Raw genomic sequence first — 16,570 nt, 5'->3', positions numbered from 1 at the left:
TACGCCTCAGTTGGCCCACGCAGGCTGTCTGTGGGGAGAGAAGACAAAGACCCAACCAAAAAAGACTTGCAGGTGCCATCTAGATGGTACTGACTGATGTTATTTTTTTGTATACAAATAAGCAGCTTTTCTTAGCTCAAGATAGTCGTATTGCAGTGAGAAGCAAAAGTTTATGTCGTTACTCAGATTCGCTATCTGTAAATTAAAGCATAAATAGCACAGTGTCACTCAAGTGGGTGTTGTGTTTGCCTGCTGGACACCCATTTGTCATGCCCTCAGTGTTTTCAGTGTTGTTGTTTTTTTTTTTTGTTGTTGTTTTGGTTTGGGGTTTTTTGCTGGCTTTTCAAAATGCCCTTGCTTTTTAAAAGTTGTTTGCATTCAACCACCAAATGCACATACACATAAACAAAACAATGAGATGATCTTAGGTGAGATCCAAGCTGTCAGTCATCCCCACCTGCTGCTCAGCTCCACCACCTGAACAAACCCCAGCACCTGCTTGCACAGAACACGTCGAACCACTTGCAGAGATCATGGTGCAGCTGTACTGTCGGGGTTTTATCCCAGGTTTTGAAGCTGAACTGTAATAAAGGCCAACCGGCTTAACTGTCAGAAGTAAAGTTTGTTTTCATTGTGCATTCACATATTATTAGCTGTTGCCTTTTATCTCTTCTTAACATTACTAATTATGTGTTTGGATTACAGTTGGTGTGTGTGTGTGTGTGTGTGTGTGTGTGCGTGCGTGCGTGCGTGCGTGCGTGCGTGCGTGCGTGCGTGCGTGCGTGCGTGCGTGCGTGCGTGCGTGCGTGTGTGTGTATGCACAGCAGCCAACGTGGTGCACATGCTCTATGCTGGGATATTTGACCATGTGCCAGTGAGGGTGGAGTATATGCAGGTTTTTGTTCCAACCAAAGACTGCAGCAGGTGATTTCACTGATGAGTTCTTATTTTCTGGTTGAGAATGTGCTAATCAGTGAAATCACACGAGTGCAGTTTATGGCGGTGATTACACCAGGCTCTCAGCCCTGCAGCACATGAATGAATATGGGCTGTGGTATGTGCATATACTAGCTGTAGCTGCACCTGCACTGGTTACACACTCCATGATCTGCATTGGTGGCCACCCTCAAGCTCCACACACATCAGTAACAGCAGTACTGACATAGGAAGAGATGACCTCACTGACTAGAAACACATTTGTACAGCACATTGCAATATAAGGACCACAATAGAACCAAAGTCATGAGATCATAAGCCCAAAATTATAGCCACCATTGTATGGAAGTCTTGAGTTGCTGCAGGGACAGGTGAAGTGCCAACAGTATAAAACTCACAGTATATTTCTGCCACTTTCAGTCACAGAATATACATAAAATTTGATGTGAGCAATCTTAGAATATCGGTTTTAAAACACTTCAGCGTCGACCTTAATGACAGTTGACAGAGACAGTTACATATAACTCTGACATTCAGTATTGCCAGTTTGACGTTTTTAACAATAAAATGGAATTCCGGTTGAAGTTTGATGAAAAATATGAAATATGGACCCACGCAGCTCTGTGCCTTAGGTGTTAAAGGATCTTGAAATAATCCCAGCTCATCAATCTCTTTCTCTTCTCCCCCATCACCGCTCCCCTCACTGTAATGCCTCACATATCATACTTCCACCCTTCAGCTTATCAAGCTCTGTATAGCATGCAGGCATTGTGAGGCATTCTGTCTTTCATTCTCATCACCGGTCCCCTCACCTTATATAGGGTTTTTGATGAACATAAAAAGTCAAAAGGACCACTGCTTCTGTCCAACTTCTCTGTCTCTCAGTGTCCATAGACGGTACATTGACAGCATTATGACTGCATGTTTACACTCACATTCACAGGAGTAAAGGCAGATACAAAATGAAAATGAAAGTCAAAAACAGCCATCATTGATTAGCTGCACTTGGCCTGCCTTGGGTGGATTTGCATGAATTCTGTGCATGTCCAATTAGAGGACTTTGTATGTGTGTAAGCCTTGTGCCAATAACACATGGAACATGGAGTCATAGAATATTATAACAGAGATGACTGTCTGTAGGCAGTTCAAATTTGTTGTGGTCAAGACTGAGTCAACTTGTTGAACTGAAAGAGAATTAGAAGAGTGCAGATCTCCCCTTCCCCAGTGCTTGCACTTAAACCAGCTGGGGAGCTAAAATTAAAAAAAAAAAAAAAAAAAATCAAAGGTTTTGAATCACCACAACCATGAGAGGTCATGATCATATGGCCATTACTGTGCACAAAAATATGAGGCTATAGGCCCAAGATTAGCTGCAGACAGATACACACACGCACACACATGCAACCAAATGCAATAACCCGTCCCAGCTGCCGCCTGGCAGAGATAAGAATGCATATATTTTCCTATTCCATGGTAGGCCTGATGATGGTGCTGTGGAGTGCAGCCAAACGAGTGCTAATTTGAAATGCATCGCCTGCCGTGTGTGTGTAACACAGCTTTGTATTCTTTTTTCTTTCCAGTTGTTTGTTTCAGTGCATTCCTACTATACCTAGCTTGTGTAAATGTCACTACTTTTTTTCATTCCAGGACCTTTCTGATTGCATATTATCTATCCCATCAACTTCGTGCACCACAACCACAGTTTCCAAAATGCCGACTTTCAGTCATGGGATATCCAGGTATGCTGTGTGCAAAATTTTATGGAGATTCAATCAACTTTGTAGAGGAAAATAGTGATTTTTTTTTTTTTTTTTTTAAATCAAAATAGCAGAAATGAAACCAGTACTTATTGTGCACTTTTCTGGGATGTTCAGGAATATTTGCCGAAAAAGTGAAATCGCCTGTTGTAGCACCACCATCAAGATGACTGGTATCATTTTCTGGCTGCATAGTGAGAGCTATGAAACTTAGCCACCTAATTTGGTTGCTGTGCATTTATAATGTTTGAACTCCAGATTGTTTGAGGCAGAAAAAGGGAAGAGAAATCTGGAAAATAACAACATACAGAGCTCTAGCACCTGTAGCGCATGAACCCCTAATGGCCACTAATTAAAAGATGATAGGATTTCAAACCTTGGGGTTGGAAACTCAGAAGAAAAGCATGGCCTTATTGATATTCTTACCACAATCGAACCTAAACCACTTGCTAATTATCAGGAAGACACTTTTTTTTTTTCATCAAAGACTATTATTTCAGAAGCTCCTAGTAATACATTTTGCAGGGAAAAAAACATCTCTGTAGTTGGGTGGCTAATAGCACATGAATTTTTCCAAGGCAGTTCTATTGTGTGGGGTGGATATCATAAAGAATTGTTCAGCAGTCAACGATTATTCTTACTGCTACTGAGGCTGAAAGGCTATAAAGCATCACAGTGCATGGTAAGTAACTGTATAGTCTTCCAATTTTCCAGTGATATTGTGGGTTTCTGAGTTTTTTTTCCTTGTTTTCAATGGCCAGTAATCACTTCGTAACAATCCCAGAAACTGCAGTATAGCCCAACCTATTGCCTTGTCAGAAACACTCACACCAGCTCTCGTGTGCCCTCATGTGCAGCTACTTTTTTTTTTTTTTTTTCTGGGATTTAAACTATTGAACTAAGTTTTCCATCACTGTAATTTGCCTCTCTCTGGTGAAGAGTGTTTGAATGGAAATTGTTCTCAACACTGAAGAGGAACATAAAATCTGGATTTGAAATATGCCACTTGCACCTGGAGGCAAGACGTGCGAGATGGTGAGTCGACACTAATCAGTGAGGTTAGCTTCCAGTCTTCTTATGCACTTGCTGGAGGGTAATATTAAATAATCATCTTTTGCACAGAGCATAGTGAGCATTTGTTCATACTGTACATGCTACAGTAATAATGCATTTAAAAAAAAAAAAAAAACATAAATAAATGAGAGTAATTGATGTTGCATCCCGTTGAGCACAACACATTTACTTCCTCCATTATGTCTTCCATGACATTTACTGGGATAGTCTCTGTTATTTCCAGGCGGTCCTAAGTCTTTCCTGTGGGCATAACTTCTCTGACAGGCCCTTGATATACTAACATTGTTTGCCTTACCCTTCAGTGTGCCTCCAGGGAGAAAAGTGATGCAAGATCAATGTGGTTATGTTGATTCAGTGTTTGCACCCCCTAAGCAGGTTAACCTCTCAGCTCTTAGGGGCTTGTGGGACCTGCCAGTCATTCCCAAATGAAGACTTGTCCAGCAGGCTTGTCAACAAGTCCCAGCTCCATACCAGAAACCAAATCATGCTGCTTTGCCCAGCATGGAGTCCTGTGTGAATTTTGTGTGTCCAGCATATTCACAGAATTAGATCTTCAGTTTACAGATACAATAACGTAAATATAGGAATAACAGTTAAATGACTGTAAAGTGTGACATATTAAATTACTAAAAGTCATCCAATAATTATGACTCATACAATATTAACACTGTGATTGAGACAGGGAAAAACAATCGTAGCATCAACCAATGACTGATGACGTATGTCCAAACTGAATAACTACAGTAGAATTAATTTGTTTTTCTTTGTTTTATTTATTACACATATAAATATGTTGCCTGCTGAAATGTGGAGCCTGTAAAAATGAAGATGTCCACCGTATGTCTGCCTAAAACATTGTACTGTATTGCTGGATAACAAATGTCGCCACAAGAGCTAATGGGGAAAACTATATTAAGAAAATAAGTTTACATCCTCCAATATGTAAATACTGGGTTGCATGAGGCTGTAGTATTTAGTACTAATGAGACAAAATCTCTCATGTCCTCTGCTATAAAACACTCAAAGGCATTTCTAAAGTTTTATTTATTGGACCAGATGCAGTGAAGAGTGAAAAGAAATACACGAGGAGAGATGTCACACATGGCGTTAATTTTAGAGAAACACCAACTTATGACTAATCTAAGGATTTAAGGATATATTCGTCCAGTTGGAACACTTTGCAGTACCAGTAGGCCATATGCACCCACGTATATTATCTGATTAAATATGCCTCTGTTTAAAACAAAGGGTTTTGTTTTGTTTTGGTTTGTTTTTTTTATCTTCCTGCAAATGACCGTTAGTCTCCTGTAAGAAAAAAGGCTGTCAGACATACATTTACTGCAGCAAATGCTTCCAATTCTGAAATATGCCATAAATGTAACAACAACAGCACATGACCAGTGTAAAACCGGGGCAATAAACACCCATAAATTGAACAAGGGCAGTAAACAGCACATTTAATCTGTGGCTCCTAGACATTACCATTTTTATTCCTGTTGGCTGGTAGATTTCCATCCTATCTGTACTGGAGCCATCTGATAATAAATGTATTTTTTGAGTCAGCCAATTGAATAAACAAAATATGATGTCAGTCCCTTGCTGTATGAGGAGAAAAGATCAATATATTTCAGTATTTCAATACTATTCCCACTAAACCCTAACCTGGCAGTTTTGAGGTTGTCAGAAGTACACGAGTGAATTTATACAGGTACTGGTCTCCTCTGAGCGGCTGGCAAATCCCAGCCCACTCTGGTTGGGTGATTTGGTAAATGGCAAACTATTAGTCATCGAAGTGTGTACTCAAGGGTGCCATGAGGGTCCCTTGACAGCTACCACTGAGATGCAAGGCATTTAACCCCCAAGCTGCTCAACAGACAACACGAGAAGACTGTCTTGGCAGTGGCTGGGTGGGGAAAGCTGTGGATAAAAAAAAAACCAAAACATTTTTGACGCCCATAATAACTCAAAGTGCATTTTACTTCAGTGTTGACAAGTACATGTAGGCAAGCATTGTACAGCCTCAGAATAGATGTTTGTCTTTATAGTGCTCTCAGCCTCTCTACTTAAAAGGTCAGACAATACATTTCAGCATGAGAAAATATCTTAAATCCATTAAATTGCTATGGAAACCGGGCCAGTGGTGAGGTGACAGCCTTTCAGCAGTGGGCATTACACTTGGTGAGGTTGGCACTTTAAAGGAAAAACTCACTGGGCCTCTGACAGGCAGCCAGCTATAATTAACCTAGTTATGACTGGTACTCTTTATTGCAATGCACTGTGAGTTCTGCTTTTAAATGTCTAGACTGCATCCCACATATCAACCCAAATTAAATGTAACTGTACGCCTTGACTGAAAGTCTTCATTTCCAGCCCTGGTGAAAAGTGTGTTCATTGTCTCTTTATTCTCTTCACTCCCCCCTTTCGTTGTCACTCTTAACTGGCGGTCTCTCCGTGTTGCGGATCCAAGTCATACCTCCTCCTCCTTTTCTTTGCTTCTGTTCCTGTGCTCCTGCTGGGTGCACCACTGCGCCCCAGAGGAGGACACGCTCTGATGCTCCCTTAGCTGAAGTGGCTGCCATACTGCCGACCACCAGACAGAACAAACAAGATTTCCCATAAGCCCTCAGACCCTCCCATTTTTGCTCCATCTGCCCCTTTCTCCCAAGCAAAATCTGAACTGATCTTATCCGGTTAACCTTCTGGAGGCACAGCACAGGCACAGAAACCCATTAGAGTTTGAATGTTGGCCACCAAAGTCAGAAATTAGATACAGCAGTGGATTTGTGAGGTGAGTCAGGCAGCTTAGTGGCTGCAGAGAGTCTCAGGCGCAGCTTAAATCATAGAGGGGAGGAATGGTTTATAACCTCGACCCAACATTTATCACAGGGGACAGAGGCATGTGAGCTTCTGGAGTGTAATTAGTTGAGATATTTGGGATAAACCAGGCTGTGCTATTCTGAAGTGCACCATAAAGTATTTAAATATAGCCACAAAATGTTCATGTTAGTATATCAGAGAATGGCACACTATTATTCATGTGCAGGTATCTTAGATCAATGCAGTGAATTCCAGTTTTCCTAAATTTCATCCCTAATACTCAGCTCGGATTAGTTCCAATCCAATACTCAGTAACATTCCCATAATTAGAGAATCATGTCGATTTCTTCCATTAAAATGTTCTTTCAGCCAAGCAAAGTGAGTAATGAACTTCACAACCAACAAACCACATAAACTTGACACAACCTCTGAAGCAGTACGAACATATTTCCTCTTTTATTTACATTCCTTTTCAAATGTTAACATTTTTCGCTATAACTTTTGATCAGGTTGGCATTTTTTCTCATTAAAATAAATTGGCACAAGTAAAACATATGTAGACAAAAGTTTATTTACACCATACAACATTTTGTTTTTAAATATTTTATACAGAGCTGCAGATGAGAGAGCTTGCTGGGATCCTTCAAGCAGATTCTGCAGTATTAAAGTTGTGAAATATATTATTTATATAAAAGTGAGTATTATCTTTATTGCATTTAAAGCAATGAAGAATGTAGCTTGACAAACATTCATTTTAATATGACAGAAAAAATCCTCTTTGCCTCCCATGTTTTATATTATAAAGTAAAAAGTGTAGTAATGGCCAAACAGACTGTTATAAACTTTTTAAAAACCTGCATAAATATATACATTGTGCTCCCGGGTCCAGTTTTGTGAAATCAAAACTAGACCCAATGAAGCTGGGACGACATGGCATGTCTTGCTTTTGAGGTTTCATCTAGAGAGATTACCTTTTTTTGCCAATTCCTCAACAGATAATTTGAAACACATGATGGTAAATATTGTACACCAGGCTGCCCCACACTAAGTACACTAGTGAGAATACAAAAAGTAACACTGATGTTTTTTTCCCTTTTTTCTTTTTTCCTTTTCTTCAGTCCTTATATTGTATTGGCACATAATGTCCCTGCCACACTCGTATTATCCAGATATGTATGCCAAGGCTGTTAGAAAAGTCTGTTGCTTTTTCAGTGCAAAATACATCCTTTCTCCTCTTTTCCTAGTTTTGCATTTCCTAGTTTTCCACATCTAGACCTCCGTTTGGAAGTCTCCCTCTTGGACGTCTAAGGGTAAGCTGACACACTTTTCCCACTCTGCAGGCGTCATCTCCAGTGAGTCCTTAGTGTCAGATTCTAGTACATTCATAGTGGCGTAATTCTGGTACTCACAGGCTGGATTGTAGCTCTCCCATGGGTTCTTGTTTGGCATTGCCTTGTCCTGTGAACATGGCCAAGGGTGCATGATATTAGAAACATGACATCTCTAGCGCAAAACTCATATATCTTCATTTTCAAAAAAGCCGTTATTTGCCCTCTAAAGGCGCTTGATTCAATGGGGCACTACATCAATTCCTCACCACTAATTAAGTCATTTATGCCATGTATAATATAATGCCATGAAAAGCACCATATAGCAAAATATAATGGCAGTGTATTACATGTGAACGTGGTTACATTATTATCATCAAATCATAGTGGATTGTGCTTTCCCCAGGCCCAGCAACTTCGATAAACTACATGGATTTCATCTGTAAGCCATTCATCTGAATATGCTCTCACTGACAGTCCCAAAGACTCTATAGAAATAAGGGAGAGAGGCTGTTCCCAGTCAGGGAATATAAAATGGTTACTAATGTCTGCAGCCAGCTCTGCAGTAGATTCATTTGGGAAAAAAGGAAAAGGGGGAGTGAGGATGTAGTTATCGTTTTCTATTCAAAAGTCCTTGCAATGGTAACTAAGCAACAAGCAGCAAATTACATTGTGCTGTGGGGGTGATTGAAATGTGAGTGAAAAAGGATTACATGCAGCCAAAAGGCTGCTGTGTAGCTGACAATGTCTATACACATACAATAGTGCAGCTCTGTTTGGTCATGAGCCCAAATTCTATTTGTTACATTCAATACAGAAAACATTCTCGCTTGTCTGAGCGAGATGGATAAAGCTCAACATCCCTATTGTCTACAACTCCAGCCAGGTGTGGAGACTGAGGGTTGGACTCTGATTTGTGACAGGGTCAAGAAAAATTATGAGGAAAATATAAGTCACACTCCGACATGACTTCTACATGTGTATTAAATTTGACAAAAGAATTTACAAGAAAAGAATTCCAACACACACTTACACTATGTGAATAGCAAACTCAAGGTAATATTTGTATAGATGTTGATAGATTATCTGCCATGCATTAATGGAATAATGATGGGGTTGCTGAGTAGATAAATATGCATGTAAATAAAAGTGCATTCATGGCCTTGCATTGGAATGGATGCACTCTATCGCTGCTGGATTACCAAAGGTCCTCCTTCCCTAAGACTGGCCTTGTGGACAAAATGCTTCACTGCTTAGGAGCCAGCCCCCACAGTAAGCCCCCTGCCAGCTGTTGGCAAGCCCACTAGGTATAGGAGGCTTCTCTTCCACATGAATACATTAGCTAGATAACTGCTCATTTGCACAATCACACATTATGTGTCCTGCACCGGATATATAAACAGGGTATTTGGATGTTGTTCTCTCTAATTGGCTCACAGCCACCCCCCTGGTTTCCTGTTACTCACCATGCTGCCCATATTTGGTATGTCTCGAAATCGGTCCAGGGTTTGAAATTTCTGATTCAGTTCCTGGAACAGCTCCATGTGTCTTTTCCTGGTGTGCATGACTTTCTGCAATGGCAAGGTTTTTTTTGGTATTGAAAGCCAATAATGGAAATGCATCTTCCTCTCCACCCCCTCCAACTCTCTGTTTAATTTGTTAGTGTCATGGCAGTTTACTTAGAGGCCAGGTTTGAAACAAATCTATTTGTCTCTGCTTAATATACAAATAACTGCCAAAATAAAGGAAACACCAACATAATGCGTTCAACTAGGTTTTCGAATCACTATGAGCCTCCAGAACTGTTTAAATTTGGATTGGCAAGAGTGTCTGGATTCAGCATTCCTCCATGACAAAGTCCTTCATTTAATGTTTCGTTGGTGTAAGGGAAATCTTGTTTCATCTGGTTTAATCAAACCCTGGCCCAAACCATACCCTCTAAGGGAGTTTGATCCTAAACCAAGCTATTAAATGCAACCCACACCATAACAGCTGCCAGAGCCCTTAATTTTACACGTTTCCTTTACTTTGGAGATTTGTACATTATATATGCAGTAAAGCCTGATTAAACAATGCAAAGGAAATGCTGCAACCTGTCAAAGGGGGTTTGATTATGTGTTTACTTCCTTGGCCTGCAAGCCAGTGTAATCATTGTTGAAACCAGTGGTAAAATCAGATGTGAAATGTGCAAATGACTGTGAAAGCATACATCTCAGAAATCAACGTATAGCTAATGGATGTAGGAGATGGAGAAGGACAAAATGTAGATGAGAACTGCTGCCCTGTTTGTCAGTTGAAAGCCTTGCTTTTCCCTTAACTACTCAGCATATCAACATTTCTTGTTGAGCCAAGGCTATGTAACTCCAATGAGAATAGCCACAAAAAGTAATAGTAAATCAAATGACAAACACAACTGCAAAACATGGCTTCTGTCTGAGTAAAAAAAGCTAGATGCAAATATTAAAAGAAAACAATTAACAAACTAAGAAACAACCACTAATTTACATACCTCAAAGTCCAGATCGGAATACCGTGACTTTCTTCTCTGCAAAGGCAAAACATGAAGCTATTAGATTGTGAGTCATCAAATTGGCAAGATATGAACATGCTAAATGTTGACATTTTAACGGTGTGACACAATAAAGAATGTAGCTCTGAATCATCTGGGCTTCACACATGTGTGAACATATGTACCTCTAAGGAGCTCATAGATATTGTGGACCCTGTCTCGCTTCTTGAAAGCCCTGTATTCTCCTCCATCTCAGCTAGGAAGTTCTTAACAGCCGTGCGAGGTTCAAAGGGCAGGTTTTGCATGTGCTCTGGAGCACTAGGGTACTGCTGCTCCAGGTTCACATTCATGTGGTCCATGCCTGACGGGCTGATATTGAAGTCAGGACTCATCTTGTAATGCATCAGCCTCTCATGCGACAGCGTATCCATAGTGATGTTCATCTTGCTGTCGTCTTTCAGGAGGGTGGGCATGTTACCTGACCCCGACACTGCTGGTGCTGCTGCTGCTGCAGAGGCTCGAGGCATGACTATGTAGTCTGTCTCCATCATCTGGCCCTGTGCTGCATGGCCCTCGATGTCATGGCCGCCCATGTCTTGGTCACTCTGGCGCATAGCATCATCGGTGCACAGGTAGACAGTGCGGCGCATGTCAGCGTTACTGTCAGCCATGCACTGCTCTCCCAGCTCACCCACTCCCATAGGCATGTGCAGAGCTGAAGGCTGCTGGATGATCACTTTGGAGATGATGTTGCCAGGCAACGTGGAGTAGTTGAGGCCCTCGGGGGCCTTCTCATCCTCCTCGTCGTTGAGGGAAATGCGGGAGAGGGTGCCTGTTATGGTGGCGGCGCGACAAGAGCCCATGTCTTTGTGGAGAGCTGCAGGGCAGAGTGATGCAAGGATTAGTGGGAAATACTCCATAATGACGGTGGCATCAGAATTTGTCTGGGATTATCTAGTGCAGGGCTAGGAGAACAAGTGAATTCGAATCAATATGCATCACGGTTGAATGGACAATTCTCAAAGGATTTTGTGATATAAAGGTAAAAATGAAGTTCTATGACAAATGGTTGTAAATACCCAATGAATATCATTACACCTGGGTGGGACATAGTTGTTTGGGTACCAGTGGCAGATGCAGGTGACTCTTGGGCATTTCATCGGAAATAAAGTATCATGGGCTCATTCTCCCCCTGAAATCCTCTTTGGAAATGGCACCGTTAATCTTAACTTGATAATGATCACCCAGTAAAGCTCGAACAATATACAACCAGGAAGCACTGGCTATCTGATCAGAAATACCTCCTGGTTACATGAACAACCAGCCTCCACCACTGGGCTTTTTACTCTTTGCCTCATGAATCATTGGATTACCTTGTCTATTCACAAAAGGCCTGCAAGGAGAATACAAGGACAACAAACAAGATCTAGTGCTAGCGTTTTTGTTTCAACCTAATTTACTGCACAGAGCAGACACTGGCGACAGAGAGCATCTACTTGTTGAGGGATTTAGAATTAATAATACAGAGGGCTTTTGATCAAAGTTATTACTGTTATATATTATGGAGCGTGAGGCTGCAAAATACTCCTTTTGTTGGGACTGACAATAATCCCTATTTGTAAGCAACCAATTCAAAACTATGTGAGCTCAAACATTAATCTGTTAAGTGCATCTTTAGGGCTGCAGCTCTATTTCAGTCTGAATCTGGCCATGATTTATGAATGATGGCTGTCTGCTTTGCCTTTTTGTATCGAGTGTTCCCACTGTTGCTCTAAGGGAGTGTGCAGCATGAGTAATGTGAGCAAGAGCAGCGTTATGGTCAGACAGCCTCTCTCCCCTCTAACAAGCTGTGTCTCTGAGAGCTCTGAATAATGGTCAGCTTGGTTACTCCCAGCAGATCCATTTCGATTTTGTAGGATGGGACTGGAAAAGGACACGACACTGGCATAAATTGCCACCCTTAATTATACACGTTAACAATTGTTCATTTAGATTGCATCACTTTCTTTTGTCACTCTTATGCCACATTTCCTCATATTACTTTTACTAAATTATGGATTCTTTAATCTGTGGCTCAAAGGTAGAATGCTAAAGAAGACCTAAATGACTGAATAACCTAGGGGGACATTTTTATGATAAACAAATGCAAAAAGGTGGTACATTCAACCACTGAGGGGAATCTCTCGGAAATGACCCATAAAGAATCAGGTACATTGGTCTTGTGAATAAACAAGGTCTTTTCTATGGCCATGTTAGTACATTAAAAAACATCATCACAATGTGTAGATGATGAAAAATGCTGTTGTTATTCTCATGTATGTAATTTTTTTCCCCACAGAACAGATAATTCCCACCCCTGTATTAATCATTTTCACATATATTTCAAGTTCAACACTGCAGTATGTCTGGCAAACAATGAGAAAATCCAACACATCTCTTTGTTTTAGCGATGCTATGTTCTCAAATGGAATTCAGTATTTTGATAACTGCAAAAAACTCCTGTGGGGATTGTTGGCTGTTATGTAAGCTGAGCTATTTTTACTGTCTAATCTGTTTTGGGCTTTTAAAGGCAAAGTAATAAGAACCTTGCTAATAGGAGACCATCTGTTCCTTACCTGATCGGCAGGCGATATCCACATCTTTCTCAAAGTCTGTCTGTTGGCACAAAAAAAGTTAAAATGGTCAGTACTGCTGTAATTGGCAAATAATCCTAAAAAGCATTTTGTACTTTTTTTCCCCATGCTGTTTATATTTAAAAAATAGATGCTTCCATATCTGAAAAAGATCAGTGGCCAGATTAACATCAATAATTGTTTGATGCATCTCCAGAAAAATGCAAAGCTAAGAGCATTTTGCTCTGCTTCAGTTTAACTATATATCAATGAAACATCCACCTAAAAAACTGCCGTTGCAGCAGTAAAAACAGCAGCTGTAAAGCATTTTGTTCTTGCTCCAAATGACTGCATTGAACCAGGGGGCCCTGACACGAAGCTGCTACTGTGAAAACGGTTCCAATCTGAGGGATATTAGAATACTAATGGCAGATCATTGCTATGATGTGCCCGTGGCGTTATGCTAGATGAAGAGATTGGTGTCCCATTTCAAAGGTCAGTCAGAGAACAGTCCTCTATTACCCTGCGAGAGGCATGGGAAATGAGAAGGCTACACGGCAAACATGAACAGTAAGTTAAATCAAACAGAAACTGGGGATTGGACTTTGGGCCTAAGAAAACCAAAGAGAACTGATGTAATTTATCAGTAGGCCAAGTGTCTACCCTCCATGTAATTGCAGGTTGAGCAAAGTATTACCTTGAAAATTATGTAACTGTGGGAAACAATGCTTCATCTAGGCAGGGCCATATTAAACTGAATAATAAAGCATTTTTTTTTTTTTTTAAATGTCTCCGGAGTACAAGTTAAATGAAGGTCAAGGAGGTAAACATGTGGATCATAAATAACCAGGGAACACTGGGTCCGCCTAAATTAAAGAGCATCTGATGGTCACGCATAACTAGGATAACAGTGCCTACCATTATCTGAGCGTGCCCATTAGGGAAGGTTCCTGTTGCATCAGCACTGATTGGGTCTTGGCAGTTTCTGAGCCGACATCTGAAAGCATCTTGTACCTAAGAAAAACGGGAATCACTCTTTAAAACATGCACAAAGCTGTATGGTTTTGACAAAATAACATATGATATGTCATATGTATGAAAAAAGCATATTGATTAACATTAGGAACAAGTTAAATTAGTTGCTATTGCTACAGTGAGGGAAAACTAAATAATAATGGATAAATATATTATCAATGTTCTAATCTGCCACTTACAAGGTGTTAGGCCAGTGAATCTCCAAGTTAAGAAAAGAAAGATTCTGGTTGAAAGGAAGAGGGGAGGGAAAGACGAATGCAAAATTCTAATGATTCTCTACCTCTCTCCTCAGGATACAGTGCACCATCACAATCACAAAACCCTGCAGTGAGTCAAACACGGCAAAGAGGATCTGAAACAGGATGGAGCGTTTGTCTGTCATGGCCAGCACTGCAGACATCCAGGTCAACGCCAGCAGAGGTAGGACAACACAGGAACTCCACAGGGACGCCCTGCGAGAGCCAGACAAGAGGGGAGGGGGGAGATAAAAGCAGAGGAAATAAAGGCAGACAAATGGGTATAGATAACATAATAAAGTCTGCACTACCAGCTAATACACATCATCCCCATCATGGCTTTTTCACTCCAGAATACCAGCAGCGTTTTACCATGCATGATTCACATTTGATGAATTTAGGGTAGAGAATACCAACCATCAATTCTCAGACAACTGCTCTGTAAACATCACATTGCATATGTTGCATAAGCTATTCTTCTCTAAAACACCACTGTAGGTCCAGTGTACTCTGGCTGTAAATGGAAATGGGACATCATCTAATGCTGCAGTGGTCTGAGAGGCACCCTAAATTGTAGCGATGGACATTCTGCACATGCACAGACTCCCTGAAGCATCATTTTATTGATTCAGACACGTTGATAGGCACTTACATCGCATTGCTAGCTGTAGTTGCTGATAAAGCAGTTGTTGATACAACACCACATTTGGCACACTTGAGAGTTAATCCTGTATGCGGCTCACTCATCTGTCTGTGGGAAATAGAAACAACAACATGACAAACAACTCTAGCACCACTACCCCTGACTTTAAATTTTCCCTGTAACATTAGGCGCAGCAGAAACAGCCAACATGTGGGTGTTTCAAGGATTTTCATCTTGGACTGATTCTGCCAAAGAAATACGATGCCATGTCGCTCCTGAGAGGGATCTGACCTCTTTATGTTTATGCTTCTAATTTTCTCTCAACAGCAGGAAAAGGGGGTCTAAATCTCCATATGGAAAAAAAAATTCAAAGGATGTGAATATTTTACAGGGATGTTATAAGTGGGAATCTTTGTAATAAGAAAAAATGGAGGTACTAACGAGAGTGTGCTGTCATACCCTGCTCGATGCTTCAACTTCTTGTCCAGAATGCCATCTCTGGACACTAATTTATTAAACACCAGGATGCCGATCACCATGTTGACCTATGAGAAGGAAGAAATACAGGAGTTAAGTTTTTCAATTGCTCAAATGCAACAAGCTTATTTGAAAACAAATGTTAAATGTATCATTGGATATTACAGTAGGACATTCTCCATGGGAATACATGATTAATGCCATTAGCTTAGAGGCACTTTTTTCTCAATTTTCCATCTGGGCTGAGCTTTGACCTCTGGCTTTGTACTGTTTGCTCATCACTGTGACATTTCAGCCAATGGATGAGGCATACCCTGCACACTCAGCCCAACACAACAGCCTGAAGGAAGGATCTGCCTGACAAGAATCACTTGTCTTTTCAAAGGCACCTTTTTCATAGTCTTAGCAGTCCCTGCACTAATGGAAAGCTGAGGCAGATGACGCTGGGAAGAAAATTATTTCAATATTATCATCTGTATCAAATCCCCCAAGCTAAGAGAAAAGAACGCATCAAGTATTTATGGAAATACATTTTGGTAACCTTTATTTAACAGGCCTTGTCACTTTGAAACAGTTGTACTGTATGATTATGACATTGCATTATCAATAAAGTGCTAACCACAGTATTTTATTCATCCTCACTGCAGTGGGTTCTTTCCTCTGTGCCATTTTTGCAGAGATTAGTTTGTGTTCCTCTGAGCTTCAATCCAAATGAAAGCCATGGTACACTAAAACTTTTTTAGGGTTTTGTGTGGGTGATTTTCACACTACCACTTCCTTAATGTCGGAAGTTATTTCATATCCCACAGTAGAACAGAGGCTTGATGATGGAAAATCAGATTCTGTATTATATGCCCTCCGTCCCTCTGACACAGTCTCAGTGTTTTGCATAATCACATTTGCGGTGTAATTTTCTCTGTACAATAATGCAAAACAAGGGATTAAAATATCCCATTATTTTCCAACAAATCTAACACACATCCAATTTATAACTGCACCAGAACATAGAGCGCCATTGTGGTAAATGAGAGGGTATTGTTTGAACACACTGTTCAACGGGACATTTTCATTAATTTCGCTTTTAAGCTCTAGATTGTTCCCCGCTGTTAAGACATTTTCACTGCAATGTTTTGTTGACACACAGCA

General features: G+C 40.7%; 1 protein-coding gene and 1 long non-coding RNA gene across 4 annotated transcripts in view; one reads left to right on the top strand and one right to left on the bottom strand.

Annotated features, from left to right (window-relative positions):
* Positions 1 to 2,428: 2,428 nt before the first annotated feature.
* Positions 2,429 to 16,013, top strand: LOC115372746 (uncharacterized). 3 transcript variants are annotated; one of them, XR_003929469.1, is made up of 4 exons: positions 2,429 to 2,479; positions 2,584 to 2,675; positions 14,361 to 14,488; positions 15,136 to 16,013. It is a non-coding gene; the product is annotated as an uncharacterized LOC115372746 (long non-coding RNA). The 3 variants fall into 3 exon arrangements; XR_003929470.1 differs by lacking the exons at positions 2,429 to 2,479; positions 2,584 to 2,675 and adding exons at positions 3,096 to 3,375; positions 3,633 to 3,728; XR_003929471.1 differs by lacking the exons at positions 2,429 to 2,479; positions 2,584 to 2,675 and adding an exon at positions 3,096 to 3,375.
* adgrb3 (adhesion G protein-coupled receptor B3) overlaps positions 7,014 to 16,570 on the bottom strand; it is a 132,785-nt gene continuing 123,228 nt past the window's right edge. The window contains exons 23-31 of the mRNA XM_030070844.1: positions 15,389 to 15,492; positions 14,957 to 15,055; positions 14,349 to 14,520; positions 13,952 to 14,047; positions 13,037 to 13,076; positions 10,607 to 11,298; positions 10,422 to 10,457; positions 9,379 to 9,483; positions 7,014 to 8,042 (exon numbers count right to left, since the gene is read on the bottom strand). Coding sequence (XP_029926704.1) covers positions 7,854 to 8,042; positions 9,379 to 9,483; positions 10,422 to 10,457; positions 10,607 to 11,298; positions 13,037 to 13,076; positions 13,952 to 14,047; positions 14,349 to 14,520; positions 14,957 to 15,055; positions 15,389 to 15,492 — 1,533 coding nt within the window. The 3' untranslated portion in view covers positions 7,014 to 7,853. The remainder of the gene's footprint in view (positions 8,043 to 9,378; positions 9,484 to 10,421; positions 10,458 to 10,606; positions 11,299 to 13,036; positions 13,077 to 13,951; positions 14,048 to 14,348; positions 14,521 to 14,956; positions 15,056 to 15,388; positions 15,493 to 16,570) is intronic.

Source organism: Myripristis murdjan, chromosome 15, assembly GCF_902150065.1.
Source record: "Myripristis murdjan chromosome 15, fMyrMur1.1, whole genome shotgun sequence".
In the NCBI taxonomy this organism is placed as follows: Eukaryota; Metazoa; Chordata; class Actinopteri; order Holocentriformes; family Holocentridae; genus Myripristis; species Myripristis murdjan.
The sequence above is the reverse complement of the archived record's forward strand: the minus strand, read 5'-3'. Positions and strand labels throughout refer to the sequence as shown.